The 25,202-nt window shown below is 46.8% G+C and overlaps 2 protein-coding genes across 5 annotated transcripts in view; both read right to left on the reverse strand.

Moving 5' to 3' along the window:
• LOC142580055 (nose resistant to fluoxetine protein 6-like) overlaps positions 1 to 10,691 on the reverse strand; it is a 41,232-nt gene extending 30,541 nt beyond the window's left edge. For both annotated transcript variants that reach the window (XM_075690826.1, XM_075690823.1), the window contains exons 1-5: positions 10,255 to 10,691; positions 5,901 to 6,109; positions 4,233 to 4,350; positions 3,215 to 3,302; positions 3,022 to 3,119 (exon numbers count right to left, since the gene is read on the reverse strand). In XM_075690826.1, the coding sequence (XP_075546941.1) occupies positions 3,022 to 3,119; positions 3,215 to 3,302; positions 4,233 to 4,350; positions 5,901 to 6,109; positions 10,255 to 10,528 (787 nt within the window). In that variant the 5' untranslated portion in view covers positions 10,529 to 10,691. The remainder of the gene's footprint in view (positions 1 to 3,021; positions 3,120 to 3,214; positions 3,303 to 4,232; positions 4,351 to 5,900; positions 6,110 to 10,254) is intronic.
• A 12,635-nt stretch (positions 10,692 to 23,326) lies between these two features.
• The window catches only part of LOC142580065 (nose resistant to fluoxetine protein 6-like), a 78,245-nt gene continuing 76,369 nt past the window's right edge, over positions 23,327 to 25,202 (reverse strand). For all 3 annotated transcript variants that reach the window (XM_075690845.1, XM_075690849.1, XM_075690838.1), the window contains one exon: positions 23,327 to 24,345. In XM_075690845.1, coding sequence (XP_075546960.1) covers positions 24,124 to 24,345 — 222 coding nt within the window. In that variant the 3' untranslated portion in view covers positions 23,327 to 24,123. The remainder of the gene's footprint in view (positions 24,346 to 25,202) is intronic.

Consider the following 25,202-nt stretch of genomic DNA (forward strand, 5'->3'; position numbering starts at 1 on the left):
TACATTTATTGTCTTGATCGGTGGCCATCGTGACGATAGCTACGCACACACATTCTCGTATCACCTCTGTTATTGTTATCTTACTTCCATCATATTCGCCTATAGCCCGGATTCCCGAGGAGCAACGGGCCTACGAGGACGACGGCAGGGACAGAGGCGAGAATGCAAACACCACCGATGAAGATGATGCACAAAACGCCAAGTGCATGCGGGACGTCGCTCTTCGTAGGCGCGTTCCTCCTCGGGAGTCCGGACTATACGCGACCTCCCCATAATGACGACAGAAGTGAAATTCAAAATGGAGAACGACAACATGTCTTTCTGGTTTTTTGCATACATTCGCATGGACGACGGGACCGCCGCCTCGAGGAGCCGGAGAAAACTAGACAAGCGTCAAGTTTCGACGGCACCGCCACCAGCGTAGAGCGGAAGGAAGCTACGTACGCAAGCGCTTGAACGCTAACAAAAAGGGCGGTGCGAACGTAGATATGGCCGACGTGGGTCGGCCTTTTGTGCTAAGAGCCGATCGTAGAAATAGCGTAGTTTTTCAGGAAAAAAAAGAACTTGCTTGAAAGTTGAAACTTTCTTGAAGATTCTTGAACGTCGGATCTGGGTCTGTCTTTCAAACCCACCAAGTGCTGTTCTTTGAACCTGAGCAGCCACCACCCGGTGGGGACCAGGCCCTCTTCCTTCACGGTCGCGGGTTCCACCATCCCTGCAATCAATGGCCGACTTGGACGCACAGTGGTTCTTGGGACTACCAGTGGTCTTCCGTGCACTCTCCGCCGACGTCACCATCATCGAGCAGGAAATCCGGAGGGGCACGGTTTTCTATGATCTATGTTGGCCCCCTGGCAACGCCTGGATGGCGACCGGACCTTCGTCTTCTCAGGGTTGAAGTTCATGATGAGGTGCGGCACCCTCGGGAAACTACGACTGGCAATGCCTGAACGATGACATGCGTTCTCTCTTGAAGAGGACGCTGTATCTACCATCTAGCGCGTAGAATGAATACGTCTACGGTAGTCCACATTCTGAGCCCGCAGCAATGCCACTGGCTGCCGAACTGAGCGACCTCTGCCACGTCGACAACGCCTTCAAGCTGCTGACATCCGAAGATGATGAGCTTCGGGACATGGCGTCCTAGGGCCTGTTCGAGGTAGTGTCTAAGCGTCTTCGTCGGCCGGCGGTGCAACAGGACGTCGAGGACTACCTCAACGGGTCCATGGAGTGCGATTTTCGGGCGCCAGCGTCGCAGCTTCGATTCACCTGGACAGAGGATGGAAAGGCGTCGCGCCGCCTGGATGTCCTTTGGGAACCGCGCCCTGACGGAATTCGGATCACCTGCGGTGACTACAATCCTAACCATCGCAGGAAGGTCGTCTGCACGCTCCGAGCCATTCGATCCAGGGATGCAGCTCTGCACGACAAACCAAACCAGGGCAAGGTGTTGCAGTACGTGGCCGCGGAACCCGCCAGCTCCCACTTCATGCACACCGGGTCTTTCACCCGGTTTGCGGATTGGCGTTTTGTCCGCAAAGCCAGGCTCAACTTATTACCGCTTAATGGCGCCCGCATGTGGGCGAATGGTCGCGACCAGCGGTGCAGGGTCTGTGGGTGCATCAAGGAGACGCAGCCCTACGTCCTCTGCCACTGCATGTCGAGGAGCGCCATGTATACCGTTCGCCACAACAAGAGCGTGGCTCGGCTGCGCACCGTGTGCCGGAATAATTTCGCCATCACCACCCTGCGCCCAGACCTCATCTCAGCACGTGGTGAGAAGGCGGTCGTCACCGACGTTTGCTGCCAATTTGACAGCCAGCTAGACACCTGTGCGTCAGCGCGTCGCACAAACGATATCAACGAGTGTCACTCGACGCCACCATCGCTGGTGGCGGGAGCTCCTGGGAGCCGAAGAATGACGCCATTATGCGCAAACTTTGCTCACGATCGTATCTTAAGCTCTTCAGAAAGCTACTCGTGATCGAAGTTATCTCCGAATCCCCTGAGATATACCATCACCGCGGGCACATTATTTGCCCTATGGTCACCACACCTTGAAGTATGTTCTGACACTTGTGCCCCCCCCCCCCATTGTCTGTTTACTTCTACAGTAAATTTTTTTGTTTCGTTTCTTCTTACCCTTATATTTTTGAACTTTCGAGTAAAAACCTCTGTTCTTACCCTTCTGCCTGCGACGCTTTATGGTCCAGGTGTCACAAGGGTAGTTCAAGGGTGCGTTACAGGCCCCGGAGCCCCCTACCCGGATTCCCCAGGGGTATGTGCCAGTGCGGTTTGGCCCCTTCTGCACTATCACTAGTATCAGCCCACATTTTTGTTGACAGAACAAAAATGCAGGGAACCCTAGCAATAAAAAGCTTCGCTGTAATTTGATCAGCTGCCAAAAATGGGCCATTTTCTGAGCTCTTCACTGAATTCGTCGAAATTTCACTCAAACGAATTCACGACTTCAACAAGGCTCTTCTTCATCGGAGAATACCGAAAGTAAAAAAAAAAAGCTAGCTATACCATTTCTACATGAGACGCTAGGTACGCCGAGCGCAGGTATCAAAACTTGTCAAAACACAAAGCAAGGCACGCGTCTTTAGCCGGTGCTAATTATATGAAACGGCGCACATTACTACATTAAGACATTTTCAAATATGTTACTGTCTGAAAAATATCATTCAGTGTTCAGGATTAGTAAGCATTTTTCGGCTGGGGGTTTTATTCTACAGCCTAGCATACGAATGCGTGCTAAGCCAGAACTCTCAAGGGCTCGCTTTAGTCACTCGGCATAACATCGTCGCCCAACAAAATGTTCTATTCTGTTTACCTATAGACCACTCCAATATTATTTTTCACTGCCTAGTACCACTACGAAGCTGTTTATGCGTTACAAAGCAAGCCCACTGTTTTCGCAAGAGGTGCCTTCCGCCGCGCCGAGATATTTTGCCATTCGGTATTCTAGCGAGACAGATAGAGAAAGAGAGAGAGAGAGAAAGACTAGGTGACGATTACCTCCACGTTTGGTCCTCAGAGCGTGAACGTCGGCTTGAGGAAGACACTCTAGCGTGGTGCCCACACCAACCAGCAGACCTATAAGACAGAGCACTGCTCTGCGACACATACATGAAGTGTCTTAGCGTGCTCCATTTGGGGAGCAGCTGATCAAACGTAAGTATCACGTGCAGTAGAGATTCGCATCACTTACATAGAAAACGCTTGAACTGATGTCACCCCCTTGGGGTCATCAGTGCTGCAGGACGTCACTGTGGCGTTACCTCCGTACTCGCTTATCACTGAAACAGAAAGGGTAATGAAATTAAAGGAATAATTGTTAGTAGCCACTCCGACGGCGTCTAACGGTATGTATGTACGAATAATTATTAGACAGGTAACGGAGGAACAAGTAGCGTACAGGTGAACGCGGATGTGTGGGGGGTAAAACTGCTCTAGGACATGAAGTGTCCGAAGTGTCTGACGTGGCACAGGTCGTCGTACACAGGGCGCTGCCGTAGGAGAATATGCTTCAACGCAGTTCTAGTTTTGCCAGTTGGAGGGATACTTAGGAAAAGAATTAGAAGAGCGTCTTTCCGGGACAAAAGGTAGAAGACATATGTAGTTCTGTGTGTTCCTTTTTCACGTATCTTTCCTTACCCCCTGAAAAGTGCTGCTTTATTTCGGTACCTATGTCTTGGAGTATGAACAGTTCTAAGCCTTTAGCATGAATTTAGCTCTGAGATTTAGTAACATTGAATTACCATATGGACGTAACATTATATAGTCAATATCTGTCTTGGCCATATATTGACTTGGCCATCATATATCCCTGTGTACGGCTGCACTTCCCCTGGCAACGCTTGTAAATTAAAATCAAATTATGGGGTGTAAGTCCCTATGGTGGTGCGGGAACTTTATGTTGAGAGAAAGAGCGACTCTCACGAAAGCAACTACTACACTGCACTCGGACACGTAGAATTATTTATATTAACGTTTATTTTGAAGATGCAGGCCATGAACTGCTTTTGCACTTGAAGTGTCCATGGTGTCGGACGTATGGAATAATGTTTTACATTTGATTATTTTACATTCAGCATCATTTGAACCGCATCAGTTTTTCGCTTGTATGTATTGGGAACCTTATTAGAGCATGCGTAGGGGTAAAAGTCGTTTTGGAGTTTGCCCACATAGAAGAGGAAACAGCACACCCGAGTGGTTAAAATTCTCACGTGAGCGGACCAAGAAGGTCATGTCCTGCCGCGTGCAGAGCGACGGCGCGCAGAGTCCTCCGAGGGTGTCCACGCCCTCTCGATCGGGTGATGAAGCCGTCAGGGGGTCCAGGCGACCCTGCGTAATGGGCGAGACGTGCGGCCCGGCAGACATCCTGAACGCGCAACTCCGGCTGCACGTGTACGCGTATGGGTAGCAACGTGACGCAAGATTCACGGGGCCCATCGCTCGTAAAAACTGGACAACGCTCTCGTTATTGCATTATTCGCTGGCGCAATCAACGGCTACCACCCTTGCAAATGGTTCTTGCACGTATGGCTTTGTGAATTCGGGCCCTGATCAAACTGTTGCTCGCCGTAGTTCCGACATTATGTTCTGAACCTTAATACCCAGCGAATAAAACTGACAGATATAGTTTGCTTATGACGATGGCCAAAAAGACAAAGTTGTAAGGAAAAAACAATGTACTATATTTGTCCCACTTATAGCAAGATTTCAGGGCACACGTAGAGGTGCTGTTTTGTACACCCATGATTTGTGGACACTGTTTCACTTTAGTACACTGCAAGAATAAAAAAGTGAATGGTAGTTCTCCATAACTACATGGTATTTCATTTCCTTGGACCGATGCATGTTTTTCGAGGAAAGACGAAGGCAGACAATGAATTACGGGTTTATTTCGTAGAAAGCTTACTCTCCGGTAATTTTAGCAATTACTTTCAATAATGCTTTAGTTTTCGAATAAATGGGATTTTAATTTTAATTTTGGCAGATAAGAAAGAAAAAAAAAACAGGATGATTCGGTCTATGTAAGCCTTAAAGTTCAAAGGTGAGGGATCAGGGTGAAAATCTGGGCGTGTACAACATAAATGTGCGCGCGCCAGTATAGAACATTCGCGGTGGGACACGAAACTTACGTCCCCGGTTCTCTTCTCAGCTGTACACCGGGCCACAAATGTTTTCGCAACACGCAAACTGTGAGAGCGCGCAAATATTTCGCAGCATCAGGCTACAAAGTGCAAAGTGTGCGCTGCACCTCACATTGAGTGCTTAGGCCAGGAAGCGTTTCAGCTTCTGGGCTATTTCCGGAATTTCGAAAATCTTTGTGGCCGTGTGTACATGGACGGCGGTCAGCTGAATACAGTGCCATGTTGACGTCTACAAACAGAAAGTGGGGTAGGACTTTACGCTCGCGTAACCTCACGTCAGTGATTCAACAGCGCGTGACTTGCTAACCCTTCTGCAACATTCGGGAAGGGAAGCTGCAGAACTGTCTTGCCAACGTAAGGCTGAAGTACAGCTTCGCGCCAGCTGGCAGCACGAAATAGGAAAAGAACATGGCACCACCGGGACGGTGCTGCCACGCCCAGAAAATAGAAATGTTTCTTGGTTAAGTCAGAACACGTGGTCTCCAATATATTTTGGCATGAAAATAAATAAATAAATAAATAAACCAGCATAATTAGTCGGCAGCGCAGATATAATTGCAACAATCGCTTGACGTCTTGAAGCGCCGATTTACAGCAAGTTTAGTGCGACGGCAATCAGTGAAAGCGCCGAGTATCGCCCGGACATTCCAAGCCAAAAGAGCGCTGATGTCATTGCGCCCAGGCGATTCTGACGTCTTTTAACTCATTTATGTCGTCTATTGCATACTCGAAGCATACCTGCAGTTCTCCGATCTCGTGGAACGACTCGATGAAACGCCTGTAGTAACCTCTGGGCAGGGAGAACAGCACGGAGCAGTACTGGCCCTTGAAGTAGAGCTCGCCATCGGACGAGCGCACGCGAGTACGCAGGCACTGGTCGTAGCCTCCCATCGCCACGTAAGTGCCTTCAAGGGCGTTCGGTGCGTACATGGCGTTGGACATGGCCACTGCACGGGAGAGCGCACATTTCCGTTTGTACGTTTAGTCTCAACCTCGTACGATAATAACGCCTTTGCAGCCCTGTAGGAAAAGGAAAAAAATGCAAATGATGAAAGAGCAATCACGTGTGACACAATACCGAGGTATTTGGAGCAAGACCGCCGCTCAAACATTTTTTTCTGGTCTGCTCAGTCTTCCAGGAAACTGCACACCTTAGACTCAGAATCACCTCTTCAGGCATTTTCTTTTCAAAGTTTGATTTGTTACAGCTCTCTTAACTTCTGAAAGATATAGCAGCGACGACGGTGGGACCTTTGCATACCCGTTCAAACAGTCTAATAACTCAAAAGGGACCATTGAGGGTGTCAATGCGCATCAATATTCACGTAGGTGGGCCTCCTTTCTTTATTGACATTTAGCGGTTGCTCCGCGCATACACCGTAAATCGTTAGAGTTGAAAAATTCACAGGGTCTCTTATGTTATCCCTACGAGGACTTGAAGGCGAAAGCTCAAGTACCGATGCAGTAAAGACGCACACATGACGTACACATCCCCCTTAATTCACTTAGTCTACTTCGCTTAGTCATCCCTCTTAATTCGTTTAGTCGTAACTCTTAATTCCGAAGGTCGAGGGTTCGACTCCCACCTAAGGTCGAGGGTTCGTAGCCCCTTTGTGCCCTTCGTGTCGTCGACGCGTTTTCGCTCAATGACTTTGAAGGTTGACTGACTGATGAGACACATAAGGCTTTCGCCTAAATAAAGCACATGAGCGGTAAAATAATTAAATTGAGGAGTTTTACAAGCCCAAACCACAATATGGTTATGAGGCATGCGGTAGTGGAGGGCGGCGGATTCATTTTGACTACCCGGGGTTATCGAAAAGCTTTAGTATGTAGAGCTTGGGCCGTTTGCCTTGAAGCACGAAGAACGGCTTCAACAGCAGCAACTGTAAAAGAAAAAAAAAAGAAAAAAAAGGAGAAGAAAAACGAGCTCCACTACGGTAGGCTTTTGCGCACAAATTTGGGGACGGTGACAAGCGACGAGACAGACACAACCACTTGTGTTTGTCTCGTATCTTGTCAGTTGTCACCATCCTCTAAACTGATCTCAAAAACCTACGGTTATGCAATGCCACCAAGTTGCCCAAACCAGTAACCGTACCCTGCTCACTGGCAGTTCTGCATGCATTAACCTCAACAAGGACGCTATAGCAGCTACAATGTGAGTGACCACGCACGGTGACGCCACCTACAAATGTCGTTTGCGTTATCAGGTGACGCAAGTGGCGGAGCGTCCACGGCGCTACCTGTGGTTCTCCATGTGCACATAATGGTTGCTTCTGACTCTTTATCATTCTTGAGAGAAGGTGACACGTTTCTTTTCTCTGCTACTGCAGCCCATGGAGTTTCATACTAAACATAACCAGAGGGAGATAGGTTGCGCGCCGTCTGTATACAGCACTTCACCCAGCGCAGAAGCGATTGGTATAGTTGATGGATTTGTCTAAACTTCGTCCCTCTAGCTTTGAACAAACTTCTGGTTTTTCGTTTTAATCTAACATTGTCATCTCAGATTTGCTGTGTGGCAATGATTAGCTTCATTTATGATATAATTTGTGCCATTGTATTTCCCCTTTAAGGGATTACAAATGTAAAGTAAATCTTTAAACCGAACATGAGGAACTCGAGTGAGTGCAAAGCAAATCGTGTGCACACCGTAAGCCCGCATAACTAACATACTCTTTTTTTTACTTTAGCACACTTTTTTTAGGGTCCCCGCCGGTCTGAAGCCTCAGCCCCTCTAGTTATTGATCTCGCGTTGCGCGCCCAGGCCCTGCAGGCGCAAGGGGAAGTTGTGTTGACACTAATGACGAATTCCCGCTTCCCGTTTACAGCGTGGCAGGGAGCTTCTTGCGTGCTCCAAGGTCACACAAGAGAAGTCATAAAAAACCAGCGTGGGAGTCACCTGTTCAACCAATACTGGTTGAACAGGTGCTCCTCCACGCTTGCCTCCAAACATCCTTTTGTGAAACTACGCGCTTTTTTCACGTGCACAACGAAGCAAGCAGTGTCACATGTATCATGCTGGACTTTGATAATGTGCTTCGCAGTCAGCGACCTCGCGACGTACGATTTCTCTAGGCCTTCCCTATTCTCAACTGCATGCACGCTACGGCAGCGCATCGCTGCATTGTTCTTTCTTTTTTCTTGCGTTTGGTACTATTAGGGTCGGGACGGTTATCGCTGTGGTGTGAGTAGCCTTGATGTAAAATTCTCAAGTCCTATAACGTGGTCGTAATTTAGGGCAGAGCATAAGAACATGCCTCGACACCTGTTGGAGCACACGTTTATTTGTTTGTTTGCTGATTGATACTGAGCCCTCGAAAGGGCTGTTACAGAAGTGGTAATACAGAACAAAAGACATAATAGATCTCACTTTCATATAAAATAGAAATTAACGTAACATAAAGCATAAACATAGGAGTACAAGAAGATAGCGCAGAGCGATTATGTAGCACACATGATAAAAACAAAAAGAAATACCACTATTATAGGAAGCATGCGTCATCGGAATAAATAAGTTAATCAAGTACAGTTAAAAATCGATTCACGCGAGAAGATGTTATCACAGAGTTGAAAATCACGTTCCATTCCCGATTACACTGAGGAAATAGTTGTATTTTTTAAGGCATCGTTTCGTATGTGCGGGGGCGAGATATACCTACGATGCCTATGCCCTGAACGGGCAATTGGTTGACATTTAGGAAAGTTGAAACACACTGATCTTTAGTGCATTGTAAATTATCAGGAAATAACTTTCACTCTCCCTAACTTTGTCCTCAGTTCTGAAGGTGCTAAACTTGCTGACCTGCAAAAATCTGTAGGAGAGTGGAAGCGGCGATGCTAGTTAAAAAGAAACCTTTAGATGGAAACCTTGAACCTCAACGTGGCAAGTTGGGGATATCGCGGTGTAATATTTATGGTGGATGTAACACTTTATTTTTCCTGCGATTAATTGTAGCTCCCACAACTTGACCCCGAAAAAATATTTTTGTCTTTTTACGTGAAATAAAGATTGTTTCTGCAATAGAATTCGCCGTCATTCTTTTGTCGCATAAACAGTTCGCTAAACGATATCTCCGGGTACTGGAAGTTACTCAGAGAAGGCTCATGATGTCTTTTGAATAACCTTGCCATTAGGTGTACACCGTTTACTGGGTATTCTATGAGCATATCAACAGGAAAATGTAATGGAAGGGTAATTAATTAGATGTTGGCTGTCAGGCGTACTTGCTGAGACCACTAAGCTGGTTTGTCGCACGCACGTACGCTCACTGAGTTAACTGACTTCACACGTTTGTATACGAAACGGCGTTTCGTATACAGAGTGCGGCGGCTGCATTCGGACGGGGTCAGAACGACGGAAAAAAAAAAGTGAAAGAAAGAAAGCCGTGTGTCGACATTCTCGTGGGTGTTAGGGAGCCTCAGAATTTCAACATTAGCCATCCACTATTATCTGTATAAATCGACTTTGTTATAACAAACCTGGTTATGGTATTGTGCTTTTTTTTTAAAAAAGTGGTGCGTTCTGATGAAACGATACGATCAATGAAATAATAGATCTGAATTCGAGTGCTCGAGGTCGACGCTTGTGGCATGAGGCGTATTTTTATTAATTAAAAACTAAATTATGGGGTTTTATGTGTCAGAACCACGATCTGATTATGAGGCACGCCTTAGGGTGGGGGGGGGGGGGACTCCGGAAATTTGGACCACCTGGGTCTCTTTAACGTGCACCTAAATGTAAGTGCGTGGTTGTTTTCGCACTTCGCCGCAATGAAAATGCGGCCGCCGTGGCCGGGATGTGATCCCGCCACCTCGTGCTTAGCAGCCCTACACCAGCGTATTTATATGTTCTGCTCTCGGTCAGACAGCTCATAAGTACTCGCAAAAAGCCTCCCGATGCCCGAAACGTCCGACCAAATCACTCGTTTCATCCCCGGTTTTAACTTGCGCCTATTCCGATTACATCGCTGTGTATCGTCGTATAACTATCAGATATACTGCCACGAACTCGTGCACCAGGAGACAGGAAATGGAAAATAATAGAACCGCAACACGTACGGTTTCTCTCAGCGGCAGCGGTACTTACTCCTGACAGCCCAGGCCTTCTGTTGACGCAGAGCCACGAAGGTCTTGAGCATGCTTGTCGAGCAGTCGGTCGACACCTCGGGTCTCGTCACGAAGTCCGACACGAGTGGGAGCAGTTTTTCCACCGCCACCTTGAGCACATCGTTGAGGTCGTTCTCGTAGCTGCGCGTGGCCGACTCGCCGCCCTGTGCCCACACCGGCGCCGACAGCAGCGAGAGAGCGCCGGCGAGCACCTGCAGCAGCGCCAACGACGTCGTGCACGGCCTGCGACCCATGGCCTCCGGTGCGAGCGTAGCCACTCTCGAGCCCTGTGGGGCGCCAACAAGGTCCCCCACTGAAGACGGCTCGACGCGGGTCCTTTGAGCGCCGCGATGTCGCCCCGAGAAGGGGAGGTGACGTCGGAGTCGGCAGCTGCGGCTCGTAACGCGACCCGCCGCAAACACCCCCCCTCCCTCCACCCCCAGCCCGATGCGTGGCTCCGGCTTGTCTCCGAAGTTGCACGTGCGAAGTCGTCGCGTAGTTTCCCCCGCTACTCAGCCGATTCAGCGCGAAAAGGGACAATAGACATGAAATAAATGGCGCCGCCTTTTCGTTTCCGGTAATTTCCTTCAAGTTCGAAAGAAATCCACGAACGAAAAAGAGCGAGCTTAATTATGCCCTTGCCTCTTTTTATGCGTTTATCGTAGGCTGACAATACAGTAGTGCCGTAACTGCACCCCGCGTGGTCTTTTGATCGCGTTCTCAACGAAACGCCTCCTTCCCAGCGCTGCACGCGATCGAGCTCTTCGTGCAACTTTTCCTCCTGAGCCGGTTGTACCGTCGGCAACAAAGTGCTAAAGCGGTCTTGTTTTAGGTATGAAATTCGTTCACCTAGATAACGCATGGCTGATTGTGCTGGAGCTCCACGAAAGTCTGTAAACGCAAACACATACTTTCAAAATTCCACAAAATGCATTACGTGCTGCTGCTTTGAAGGCTTTCGTTTTTATCAACAAAACTGTTGATTTGGCCTCCTGTCCCAAATTAGAGCAAATATTTCGTCAAAGTCAGCGAGCACCGTAAATAGTTCACAATTTCAATTACTGAGTTTCTTTACATTCCATATTTCATAACGTTTTACCTCCGCAAAGACCAAAGAAAAGGGACCAAAATAATTTTATTTCAATATAGTCAGCTGCTATTATTGTGATAATGATGATAAGAAGCACCGGCGTATGGCGATAGAGTGCCATGGCATACAGAGTCCCAAAAAAGCTGGCATCATTGGTAGCGCATCCTCACACAGCAGAAAACGCCAACGGATTCCTGCCACAATTTAAATTTGCTACAAAAATGAATAAGTAATTGAAAATGAATACACGGTGGTGATTGATCCGTCCACATCAATTTGTTCTAAAAAAAGTTGCAGTCTTTCTTTGGCGCGTTTAAAGCCGATGAGATTGCACATATTGCACGAGTGCGCGTGTGTACGCATACATCGCATATATGTGATCGTAAGCGAAGCTTCTTTTGAACTTTCGCTGCGTCGCTGCGAATGGAATATACTATACCAAGCTTCATTGTATGACACATCTTTGACTTGACTTTCCGGGCAGCCTTAAGGACAGTCAGCCACGGTGGCACAACGAGCAAGGATACAGGTAGTTGTGCCTTTGTGTTCAGTTTCATGATCTTGCGATGGCACCTGCTTTCTAAGTAGGAAACAGCCGAAATATGGGGACATATTCAGCTATAGTATGGCAGGCACGGCACAACATTACAACAGTGCTTCGTAATTACGCTGCGTGTTCATACTTTCCTTTACAAAAAAGAAAGTCAGTTTTAAGGCATTGATGAGGAGCGTAGTCACGTTGTATGGTACCGCACTCTACAAGCAAAGAGAGAGAGAGAGAGAGAGAGAGAAATCATATACGTCTAGTTTTGTGGATCGTGAGCTTAGTGGCTTGTAACCCACTTTGCCTGAAGATAAGTAAAAAAGAAAAGCGATTACGTTACGTTGGCTGGGACACCACAGTAAACACGTCTACTTTATTCGAAACTCGCCCGAGAAAGAGGGTCAGGGTCGTGGTAGCTGCTGCACTTTGCTTTTTATTTCATCAAGTGGTGGTGCGCTACGATGTGGTGCATGCCCCTTGTGCCACGTGCAGCCACGGCCGAAGCGGCGTACAAATGCAGCCGGATGTCAGCGGCGCAGCCAAAGGGCGCCGTCCGCCCTCCGCTATCGTATCACTCGAGGACGGGCCGAGAAAGAGCTCTAAAAGAATTGAAGTTGCCGGTTATTTTTGGGGTGAGCAATTTAGAAGCATGCAAACCATTCGATCCGGCGTTTTTTTTTTCGTTGCATTCTCTCTCTCTTTTTTTTTTCGGGCGCTCATTGTGATCCATTTTGCAATCTTCGGTTGCAGGTGCAGCATTATAGCGACGATGTTCGTATTACTGACACCGCACAGGTGATTTCCATGCAGTCACGCTGATTTAAGTATGTTTCGAGCTATCTAATGGTGCTGGGTCCAAATACCTGAGGCATCCTCGTTGATTCAATGGTCGTTTTCCTAGATGAGAAAATCGATGTCGCCTATTTATGGAATTTAAACGAAGTGCTATACTGGGCTTTGACGTCCTAAAACGCCTCCCGGGGAATGAGAGACGCCGTAGCTGGACGCTCCCGATTGATATGTAGACCATTTGGAGTTATTTAACGTACACCCAAACGGCGGTGCAGGAGCGTTTTTGCATTCCACCTCCATCGGAATGCGGCCCTGATGGTCGGAAATCTTAGTCACGATTTTGTGCCCACCAGGCGGACGCCATAGCTATGCTGAGCCGCATCAGCGGTTACTTATTTAAAGATGTGACACAGATGAAGAAATAGAATTGTGGAAGGCCTTGTAAAGCGCAGGGCCTATGACCGGTGACATATTAGAGTATCTTGAAAAGGGGGGCAGCGCAGAAAAGTGCAACACGAAGAAGAGAGTGGACGACACAAACGCTACAACTCTCAAGGAATTTTATTTCGAAAGGAAATTCTTTTCTATATGCACACGCTAGCGCCAGAACTGGGCAGTCTAAAATGCCCGTTCGTAACAACAACGAACAAAAAATAAAATAAAAAAAAACTGCAAACATTATCGTCTGTTTATTCCAGACTACTTACTTTTATGCTGGCCTTTCAAAAGAGGTCAATCGCACTCGTGGCGCACGATCGATGACTGGCTGAGACACGTGTTGCTACGTTTGGCCCCTTGTCCGCCGATCTCGTCCGCTGATTGTGGCTTCACGGAATAACGGCGAGAACCACATTTGGAACAATGGCAGTTTATGTGTGTATGAATGTGATTTTCGAGGGACCGTTCGTGCTCGGAGCAACATGTATTTATGCAGCGACCAGTTTGACCTATATATATTCGACGGTGGGATAAAGGCAAATAATAAAGCACGGAACTCCTACATTTAACAAAAGGGGACAAATGCTGAAGATGGTTTGGTACCGACTACAGCCAAACTGTCGCTTTTACTTCAGGAATATTAGACTTACAGAAATGCGTGCCTTAGAAAAGGAAGTGCTGTCAAGGGCGGCATAAAAGTGATTGGTATGATGAAATTAGGAAATCTGCAGGCATGGGATTATTTCAGCTGACGCATAAAAGGGGCAATGGGAGATTGCTGGGAGAGGCCTTCGAACTGCAGTGGACATAAATATGATGATGTGTGTGATGATATTGCTGACTTAATAGGAAGAACAAGACGTGAGGATCTACTTTTGTGTTGCCTCTGGAGATGCCCGGCCTATATTTAAAGGCGTAAGTTTAGAGGAAACGAAGAAAAAACAAATTTTAGGTGTTTTTATGGCCCGAAAGAATAACATTCATTAAATATTAACGAAAGAGGCTTTAAAAAAATGTTTTTTTTAAACCCCTAGCACGATAACGTTTGTCGCATGAATTGCTGTTTGTTCTAGAGCTTTACTTGACTTCGAGATAGGGAAAATGAAGGCAGCAAGAGCTTCAAGAAAGTGGGCTGAAGTTCGTTAGCTCGGTTTTCAAACATTACTAAGTCGTCCCTTCGCCTTCATGTGCCCCCATAGAGTTCTGACGCAGAGCATGCAAGAATATTAGCACGTCGCAGCAGTGCTAGCAGAATTATGTGCGATAGGGAGTGACAACAAAATGGAATAGAAATGTCAGCACTCTGTGCGGAGCGTATGTACAAACGAATACAGAAGACGTCTTCATGCAAGGCTTTGACATCGGCGGCATGACGATTCCTGTTGCTGTTAATCACTAAAATGTGAGGTAACGCTTAGTGCGGTGTCAGGCACGAGTACCAGAGTTTTTCTGAGTTCATTGTGGGGTGCTCAGGCTGACACATGAAAAAATACGGCTGAAGGTTGACACATGTACCAAGCCTTGTCTTGTTACAGAAGAAAGAAGCAATGCTGCTTTAGTTTGTGGTGTCGGGTCAGTGCCCTCTCTCGCGACGGGCCTAATGCTAAACGCTTGAGGCTGAAGCAGTTCGGAAAAAGCCCAAGAACAGTTTATTTGCAATGGTCACCTCAGATCATATACAGCGCAATTTGATACAATTGTGTATGAAAACTGCATTCTTAAGGAGTCCCCATAAAAGGCAATACAAAATGCACTAAGGTGGGCTAATTGGATACGAGTATTATGAAACATGGTTTTGCGGTGCAATTTTAGAGGGGAGACGGCGAGATTGTCACAGCGGCGTTTGTTCTGTGCATATCACTGTCCCCTCGAAGCTTGCGACGTAACACCATGTTTCATAATGGCAGTAAAGTAGCCTTTTTTAATTAAATATATTTAAGGAGAGGTTTGAGAAGAGCTTTGAGAAGAAATAAAAGGGATTCTGATTTTTTATAATATCTAGTTCTTATGTATTGCACCATTTTTGCCCTGTGTGGCACTGGTTGATTCGTTGGCCTCTCGGAGGGAGATCGACATCCGACCGTGAAATGCTCGCTGCTTTTCCGGCCATGCGTCAAGTTGATATACTGTTGCTTCTGTTCAGCGCAAAATATTTCGTTCAGCGCGAAAAAAAAAACACAATCAGGGCTTGTTCGCTGCCAATACGAATACTTTCTTACACTTTCCTACATGTCGCCAGCAATTTCTGCAGTTAGGAGCATGAATGTTTACTGCTGGAGGTATAGGGTGAGCCAATTAGCGTATTCCCCGGCAGCGCTCCTAATATATATTGTGGATACGTTCATGGACGAACACCAAAGATACAAACACAAGCACTGTGTTAAATAGGTATGATTAAGTGTAGTCTATGGGAAGTAGGAGGCAGTACGCCCCAGCCTTCTCAATTTCGCTTTGAAGTCATTGTATCGCAAAGAAATACGGACAAAGAAGAGGACAGAACACTACGGATGGCCACATATGACGTAGGCCAGTTTGTAGAAAGAACAGGCAAAGCTCATTGCTGCAAGCTATCCGCGCTCGGTCTAGGAACCTGTCTCGAAGACGCTCCTGAATAAGGTAAAGGGCTCCAAATGTACACCCCGCACCTCTACCCGAAAACAGATAAGGGTTGAAGTAGTCCCTTATGTGCATGGCACGTACCACAACATGAAGTGCCCGTGGTGTCCTGTCCTCTTCTTTGTCCGTGTTTCCTTGCGCTACAGTGGTTTCGCTACATATCAACAAACTCGCCCAAGAAGCATTACTCCATTTCGCTTCTATATATATATATATATATATATATATATATATATATATATATATATATATATATATATATATATATATATATATATATATATACAGAGAGCTTTAAAGTGAATTGAGAATGTAAGTGAGAATAACCACACGCAGACACTCCTCTGGGAGTTCTCTGAGTATGCATAAGCGTTGTAGCAGTTGCTCATCTCGACGCATTCTGGTGTCATTATCAATGTTATGAAACTTGATCCGACCAGTACAAACGACAGCGCTACGGTGACAGGAACTCCTGCAGACAGCGGTGCAAGATGAATTGATGACGCAAGCAAACTACTGAAGCTGGTGGCGCCAGGTGCGCTGATGACGTTCCGATCATTATAAGCCGTTATCGCTCTTGAGCGCCTTAGTCATGCGCGTCGATCCATTATCAACCGTCATCAACCGTACTCCGGCGGCGGCTGCGTATGGCCCGGCCGCGCGGCCCTATGTTCGCGCCGTTTAGTTCGCGTTGAAGCGAGACGCGTGGGTCCTAGCTTGAAAGCGATCTGCCATTGAGACACAGTGCGCCGAGTGCTGATAGCTTCGTGTCCGCTGTGCTCTCGCGCTCATTACGCGTTCAAGCAAGAGGCAGCACAAAGGTGAATTCGCTCGCTGCTGCGGGCCCTATCTTGAAAGGGATCGTCTTACGTGACGGACGGACGGGTTTCTTCGTTAGGTAGGATGCACCTACCTTATCAACACCTCTTCATCAGTTAATGCCGACTATAAACATATCATTAAAATTAAGTTCTGGTATTTCGATCACGTCCCAAAACAATGATCTGATTCTGAGAAACGCCGTAGTAGGGGACACCGGATTAATTTTGACCACCAGGGGTGCTTTACCATGCACCCAATGCACGCTACACGGACGTTTTTGCATTTCGGCCCCTTCGAAATGCGGTTGCCGTGGCCGGGATTTGATCGCGCGATCTCGGGCTTAACAGCGCAACGCAAAGCCCCTAAGCCACCACGGCGGATTTTAAGCATGTTGACGCGGGTACTTGTTCATACTTTACCGCGGACCGCATTTCACCCGCTAACAACTTAAACTTATCCCTCATCGCTACACGTGCCTGCAGATTTGGAATTTACTCGAATGTTATCGTTGATTCTGTCGTCTATGTTCCCGCCGTTATCAGACTGTTTGCGTGACGCGAATAGTGTTGTACTTTCTGGAAGGCACGCGAGCACCAGCGATTGCGCTGACACCTTCGACGAGTCATGTATAAATAGCCGACGCGTTTGACCTGCACGTCAGATTTCGACGACTGTGCACGCCGCCTTCGTTGTGCTAGAGCGTTACTTGCTTTTCCGGGCGGAAGTTCGCCCAATAAAGAGTTAGGTTATTTTTTTTAATTATGCTGTTTAACGTGCCAAAAGCACTTTCTGATTATGAGGCACGCCGTAGGGGAGGACTCCGTCAATTTCGACCACCTGGGGTTCTTTAACGTGCGCCTAGATCTAAGTACACGGGTGTTTTCGCATTTCGCCCCCATCGAAATGCGGCCGCCGTGGCCAGGATTCGATCCCGCGACCTTTTGCTCAGCAGCCCAACACCGCAGCCACTGAGCAGCCACGGCGGGTCCAAGAGTTAGGCTATGTTACTCGCAGTTACGCGAATGTGTCTTTCTTTCCCCCATCACTACAACGTGACAATATAATGCCGAAAGAAAGCAACATGTTATTTTGTCTTTTACTACTGAATATTTTGCTTCTACCATCCCCGGAAGACGTGCTAGGTCCTCATGAGAGTTCCACAGTGCTTCTTTAAGGTTCAAAACTAAGGACATGGGTTGATTCGAGACCTCGGTGACGCTAAGAAGAAATCTGGGTTTCGCAGACACTTCTCGGACGGCTGCTATTGATAAACGTTGCATGTCCGCGATACCCTGCGTCGAGGAAGGTGCATGCTGTTCACAGCATTCACTCTAAGAAGGAAAGGAGGAAATGGGGTATTGAGGTTACTCCTTTAGCGGAGGAACTTTAGCCACAACCATTCCTGGGGTAAGTGCGAGGGGATGAACTGTTACTCCACCTGCCGTTACTCCTCCGAGGACTAACAGTTGCTCTTTTCCAATGCTCCCCAAGGGAGTAACGGTCATTATTTCCGATGCACCGCAAAGGTGGAATTAATGAAATTAGGTATTTATACCCTGATAAAAAAGATTAGAGATGAAAAGAAAGGAAGAAAAGGCGCCCGAAAGCAGAATTTGAACTCACGCCCTCACAAGTCAGGTACTCTGACCGCTGCACCACGGCAGATCTTTTTTGTTTCTTTATTACATGGAAAACAAAACTGAAGGTATATTACAAAGTAGACACAACTACACACTTAAAAGTCAGGCAAACACGCACATGCATCCAACAAGTGCATGCATCAAGTCTGGTGGAGGTTCCTGCGCAGCGTACACACTTCTTACATAAGCAGCACTTTTGCGAAAGAAGGATTTTGTAGATCGCGGGCTTTCGGCATGGCGATCACACAGTCTACATTTCCATAGGCTGTATAAGCCAAGTACTATGAACATGTCATAGGGAGGACCACCCGTAACCTTAAACGGTATAAACCTAATTGAATATGGTGTGATGTCAATGTCCTTTCTAAGCGTCCGTTGGAGAATGTCCCCCATAAATAGAGCATCCATACAGTCTATGAAACAGTGATATATGGTTTCGGCACGTGGATAGAGTCAACAGTTTGTTGGCCACGGCACAAAGCAACCCCTAGAATTCAACGAAGTTTTAACAGGGAGTGTTTCCGGATGTAATTTAAAGAAAAATGTTTTTACTCCAGGAGGTACACACATTTTTCGGATGCGCTTAAGTACATCCTGATAAGGTCGGCTTAAATAAGGTGCACGATACAAAGCATCTGGGAAAATAGAGTCGACGAGTGCCGCAGAAATTGCTTTTCGACTCGCAGTAAACACATTCTCCCCAGGCTGAATCTAACTTTCAAGAAAAGAAATGTATCAACTACCTCCTTGAGAAAGCACCAAGGAGCCTGTGGGACATCTTTGGCATTTGATGACACTGCTATATTAGGAAGATAATGAACTAAACGGAGTTGAAATATTTCACGCAAAAACGGATGGTCACTGTCTCGAACGAAAAAGAGGCGAGAAACAATTTGCCTGACGAAGAGGTTTGCCTGACGAAGAACCACCACGTTCAAGGGGGTTAACAGATTGTCGCGCAGCATAGATTCGCAACTCGAACTCCAAATAAATGTAGCAAATACGCGATGCAGTGCCTGAAGGCGAAGTCGTGAGCAGTGCAGTACTTGCAGCACATACATAAGACGAGAAGCTAAGAACACCGTTGCACACTTAAGCACGAATGAACATTGACAAATTCCTCCCTCGCCATGAATTCACTTTATAACGAATTTTTCCAACTTCTCCCGACCAATGAGCGTTGCTACTTCTATACTGTGGGATAGGTGCACCTAAATAACGCAGGTCTTTTTCCATTGAATGCCTGCGTAAGGTGACGGCATTGTGGCCTATAATCCAAACCAAAAACCTGAACTTTTTTTAAAGTTAACGCTTGCACCAGAAGCCGCACAAAATTCTTCTGTAGTTGCAAGAGCAGTCCTTGCACTCTTTTTATCGTTAAAAAAAAAAAGGCCACGTCGTCCGCATACGCAAGAACCCGAACCTCATTCGTCGGTAATGTAAGCCCTTGGAAATTCTGTTCTTTAAGAATGCTCATACAAAGTGGCTCTAAATACAAGCAGAACAGAAGCGGTGACAAAGGGCATCCTTGTCGTACTGATGATACAAGCCTAATAGGATCGGAGAGAGAGCCATTAACTATCAGGCTCGTTGAGCCATTAGCCTAACATCAGGGATACGATATGTATATGCTCTAGTACATTAAACAGGAATGAGTGATTCACCCTGTTGAACGCCTTAGCCAGATCTAGCTGTACCATTGCCACTTGTCCAACCCCCTCAGCTACTCACTCCAGCACCGATCTCGCAACATGAATGTTCGTCTGAATGGACCGGCCCCTGATGCCACATGTTTGATGACCACCGACCACAGATCTTATTACAGCTTGCAAATGGTTAGCTAATACCTTTGCAAAAATCTTATAATCCACATTGCATAAGGAGATAGGCCGATATCCGTCCACTTTTTGCAATTTAGTCTCATCATCGCTTTTGGCTATAAGGACAGTGTGCCCTTCATACATTGTCACGGTTAGGTACCCTACTTCCAGGGCTTCACGGCCCGGGCCGGATGGCCTTACAGCCGAATTTTATCAGTGCTTTCGCTCCCTCTTATCGCCATTATTACTGCACCACGGCAGATCGGTTACCGGGACAGGAAATTGAGATAGGTTAAGCATCGGAACGCAGGTGCGGCAATATAAAAGCGACTCGGCATTTTGTGTAAGCTGTGCGGGGATAGTGTAACTTTGAATGTACTTGCAACCATAAGCGAGTGCGAAAAGAAATCTGCCCGAGTATTTTTAGGGTGAGTTAAACTGAGGCACTACGCGATGTAAACGTGTAGCGAGCTCAAACGGGGCACCTAAGGCGACAGAGAAGGACAATTTCTCTGTCACTTAGTGTGTCTCGTTTGAGCTACACATCGCTTCAGTTAAGTTCGTAATCTCCTTGGAACGGAAGGAACTTGGGTACTATTGACCAGCAAAGTCTGGCAGTCTATCAATGATTTGCGCGTTTAATGTGTATCACTCACTTATGGTGTGCACACGAAGGCCATGGTTCTTCACATTCCAGCATTTAAATTTTACGCAATTTTCTCACGAAGAGGCAAAGTGCTGCTTTGCATGCAGTTCAATAGACAGTGCACGAACTTCGAACTATTCACGATCTATAGACAATACCGTTTTCGCCGCATCACTCCGCGACACAGACGAAAACAGCGGAGCGCATGGGGAGTAGCTGTTGCCGTTTGTCCTCCCATTGCAGTTTTTCAGACCAGGCACTAAACACTTACTCTCCGAAATTTACACACGGCACGCATATTCATACAGTTACTCCCTTGAGGGACGAAAGCGCCCTTTTTAGGACTAACTGCACAGTTACTCCTGTTTTTCCCGGGATTTTTCTTAGTGTATATATTTCGGTTTACGCACAACCTTTTCGGCCACAAAGTGTGCGACCTTACCGTCTCCAGGGCGACCAATACATGTTCTCCTGTAAATGTGTGAGGCGCGTTTAATAATTAAATCGATGAAGAGGACAGGAAACTGGGAATGTTTTTAATGGTTCATGGCTAATAACAGCCCACTGGAGAGAAAGAGCGAGAGAGAGAGAGACATTATTTTGATGTAGCACGGAGAGGGGTGGTCCTCCGTGGTTCTCCTACAGCTTAGTGCCTCAGCGGTGGTGGCAGAACTTTAGGTTCGGGTGATCAAGGAAAGTTGATCCCACAATTCCGAGCTGTTCAGCACCATCTACACCACTGGTAGTGCGTTGCGTTTCGGTTGTGGCGGGGGAGGGGTATTGGGGATTTTTTGGCAGGCCCATGTAGTATGGTATAGGGTAGCTCGCTCTGTAGAAAGGACAAAGGGGTTGATAAAGGGTGAGGTACATCCGTGTGGAGGAGCGTCAGGTAAGGATAGGTATTCTTCTGGAGTTGGTTCCAGGCCATGGTTTAATCTTTGGGGAGAGATTGGTGTGGTGGCGGCATCGTTCTTCTCTAAAGGCGCTAGTGTTGAAGAGTCTCGTAGGAAGTGTGTAGTGCTTGTCGACAGGGGTCCTCTGCCGTCTCTTGCAGTGCCCGGTAGCAGTGACCTCGGGCTAGTGCGTGTGCACGATGGTTTCCACTGACGGATTCGTGTCCCGGTGTAGTGTGGTGTGGGGTATTTCGTTGATGCGGTTGAGGATATCGCATACTTTACGCAGATGGCTGTTCGCGTAGGCTCTACATGCTGATTAAAAGTCTGTAAGAATATATATTTACTCATCCTTTCTCCATGCGAAATAGCGAGGTCAATGGCTGCGTCCTCTGCCGTGGCGAAGTTGCGCGTACAAACGCAGGCGGGTGCCAGTTCCTCCTGTCTGTGTCCTGCCAGGGTGATTACCGTGCCCTGCCGATTCGGGCACTTGGTTGCATCTCTCCGGAGAGCAGCGGAGAGTGCCGTATCCTCTTTCTATTGCTTTGGCTCGTGCTTTTCTCCTGCTCAAGTAATATTCCGGGAGCATGTTACGCGAAATAGGAGCCATTGTTATTGATTTGTCGGGACTATAGTAGTGCTTGTTGACTGTTGGTTGTCGTCACGGTGTATCGCAATCTTTGAAGAGTTATACTGCCTGTTCTACTGAGGGCGAGGCGTGTGATTTGCCCATGTTGGTGTGCTTCACTTAGTTTGTCTAAGGTTTTGTGGATGCCCAGGGGTAGAAGTTTGGTTGTTCCCGCACCTAGAGAAAAGCGGAGGGCTTGTTTGTACGCTTCCCGTAGCAATACGTTTACTTGGGCTTTTTCTGCTGATGTTAGGCTGAGGTGAGGTATCGAATGCGTGACTTTACTGATGAGAAGGGCCTGAGTCAAGCGTAGTAGGTCTTCTTCCTACATGTCATGTCTGCGACGAGTGACTCTGTTGATAATGCGAGCTACGCTGTAGGCAGTTTGTCTTAGCGCACTTACAGAGTGGTTATTGCGGCCATTATATTGCATGTGAACACCTGATATGCGGAGTGTTTTGACTCTGGGTATCGGTTTTTGGTTTAAGTGTACTTCAATGGTCTCTCTACCTGTGCTTTTTCTTCTGGATTTCTTTTAAAAGACGAGGCGCCCAATCTTTTCTGGGGAGCATTCCAAGCTGCATTCTACGATGTATTTGGCGACGCCTGTCGCCGCTTGTAGGGCATCCTCTTTTCCACCCGAGCCTCGAGTCGTCCAAATGGTAATGTCGTCCGAATATTTTGCATGACGAACGTGTGGGATCTTCTCTGCACAGTCCGGGAGGTTTTTATGGCAACGTTGAAGAGAATAGGTGATAAGACCGATCCCTGATGAGTGCCTCTACAAACAAAGGTCGAAAGAAGGCGTAAACACAACACAGCAGTCTGCACAGGTTTTCTTCGTGTTCGTAGTAAATAAATATCTATCTGGACACGCTTTCGGTGGTCTGAGAAGAAGAAATATTGTCCAAATTTATTTCTCTTTCTCTGTCCGTTTTCACGTCATACATTAGTCTAATATTTTGCAAGAACGACCGTCACCACGTGATGGAAGCACCGTATTTCCTTTTGTGCAATGCTCCAAACCTAGTGAGAGCCACTGTAATCCACTCTTCAACAGGCATGCTGGTTAGGATTTCTAAATCTGACTTCATGTGACAAAATATGGATGAAGAAGAACACGTAGTGAACGACTCATTTTTATTAGCGCATTCGCATAAAGGACAATAAGCCCGCAGTAATGAAAACCATCGACATACAAATGTTCCTGAGCCTAAAGGATGATATTACATAAATGTGGACATCTAAAGTCAACTCGCGGTACCGCATGTTGGTTGAAGAATAGCATCACGACGAGATCTTAACAAGGCACGCCATTGTGATTTTTGCAAACATTTCAGCTTACAGCTGCAGTGCACTCTTCCCCAGAGCTAGGTGCACGCACGACAGGCAGGCGCACCTGTCTGGCTTATGGGTCTTATCGGACCAAATGTATATCGCAGTTATGGGGGACGCAGTATTAGGGGTAAGAAATAATTTTGACGCGTTGAGGTTAATGTGCACCCGAATCTCGGAGCGCACGAGTATTTTTGCACTCCGGACTACATCGTAATGCGGCTGATGTGGCCGTTGTTCGAAACTGCAACTTTTTACTCAGCATCAAAATGCCATAGAAATTGAACCCTTGCATCAGGTGGCAAGTTTAAAATAATAAGTTGTACTTCATGATGGCTCTTAAGACGCAGACGTCTCTCTCACTCTCTCGTTAAATATTCACATTTACAGATGCCCATTGCTTTCATGACGTCATCATGCACCCTGTATTGTGTATGATAAGCCGTTGACCAGGCGACTCGGTGGAATCACTAAATGGCAGTCGCACTTCCATTAATTTGTCCGGTCTTATCAGGCTGAGAGCTCAGCACGGTTCAATGGCTGCTTCTAGGCGCCACGCCGCCCTGGGATATTGAAAATAAGAAATTAGAGAATACTGCTCTTGAGTTCGTCCTTGCTGGTTGCTTGCTCAAAGCCGTTTGCATGGTCGACGCCGTTCACGTGCTTCACGCTGGTTTGTGGCACGTGTTCCTCTCGTTTTCGCTCGAATATGATTTTTTCAAGTTGAAAGATGGGCGCCTCGATGAGTATATGCAGAACGTAGGCGAACACAGTGCTGAGAGCGAAGACACCCAGCGCGGTGTTCAACTGCAAGGAAGAAAGAAGAGTTTTGTCGCACACGGAGGGCCTTTTCTCTCATCACTTTCGCGAATGAAACTACATTGCGTATTGGGCATGTTAGGATTATGTACTTGCTTGCGTAATGACAATGTTGACTCCCTAAATGCATGTGATGTTTTATCTATGTCAGTGCATCCGGCAGGAAGGATTTCGTGAAAATGAAAGAACGAGGGAGAATGGGAAAGATTTGCAGACATAGTGACCAAAACTGGTTACAAAAAGATTAATTTGCTGCTGTTTTATTTGGTGGAGCACTTCGGAGCCTGGTACGGCACAAAATACGCGTGGTAAGGGAAGCGCAACAAGAATGTCATGTTTGTTCTCTTCTGTCCCAATACAAAGTTCCACAGTCTGCTTCACGAAAGAGGCGGTAGCATATTTTTGCCGCTACAATATACCGGGTGTTTCTGCGAATATTATAAGCAATTAAAAAAATCCCCTGTGGCAGATAGCACAATTGTGGTCCTTGAGCTGGTCTACTCGAAGAAGAGACGGACGTTACTTGCACAAGAAATTGAAATGCATATTCGACTAGAAAACAAAGAATGACTAATAAGTTTTAACTAATTACTTTATGGTACACATTTCAATCTACAAATTCGAGCCGGGGAGTTTGCAAGACACTTGGAACGAATTCTCAGGATGACACCAGTTTTGAGATATTCATTCCCGAACTTTCCGAAGAAAGACCTTGCTGTTTCAACTAATCTTGTGCTTCAATGTATAAACAACGGATTGTTAATAAAGTAAGTGGAACGACAGTGCATATTTACCTCAAGTTTGATGGCTCATATCCGAAAAATGGTGTCATCTACACAATTATA

This window comes from Dermacentor variabilis, chromosome 1, assembly GCF_050947875.1.
Source record: "Dermacentor variabilis isolate Ectoservices chromosome 1, ASM5094787v1, whole genome shotgun sequence".
In the NCBI taxonomy this organism is placed as follows: domain Eukaryota; kingdom Metazoa; phylum Arthropoda; class Arachnida; order Ixodida; family Ixodidae; genus Dermacentor; species Dermacentor variabilis.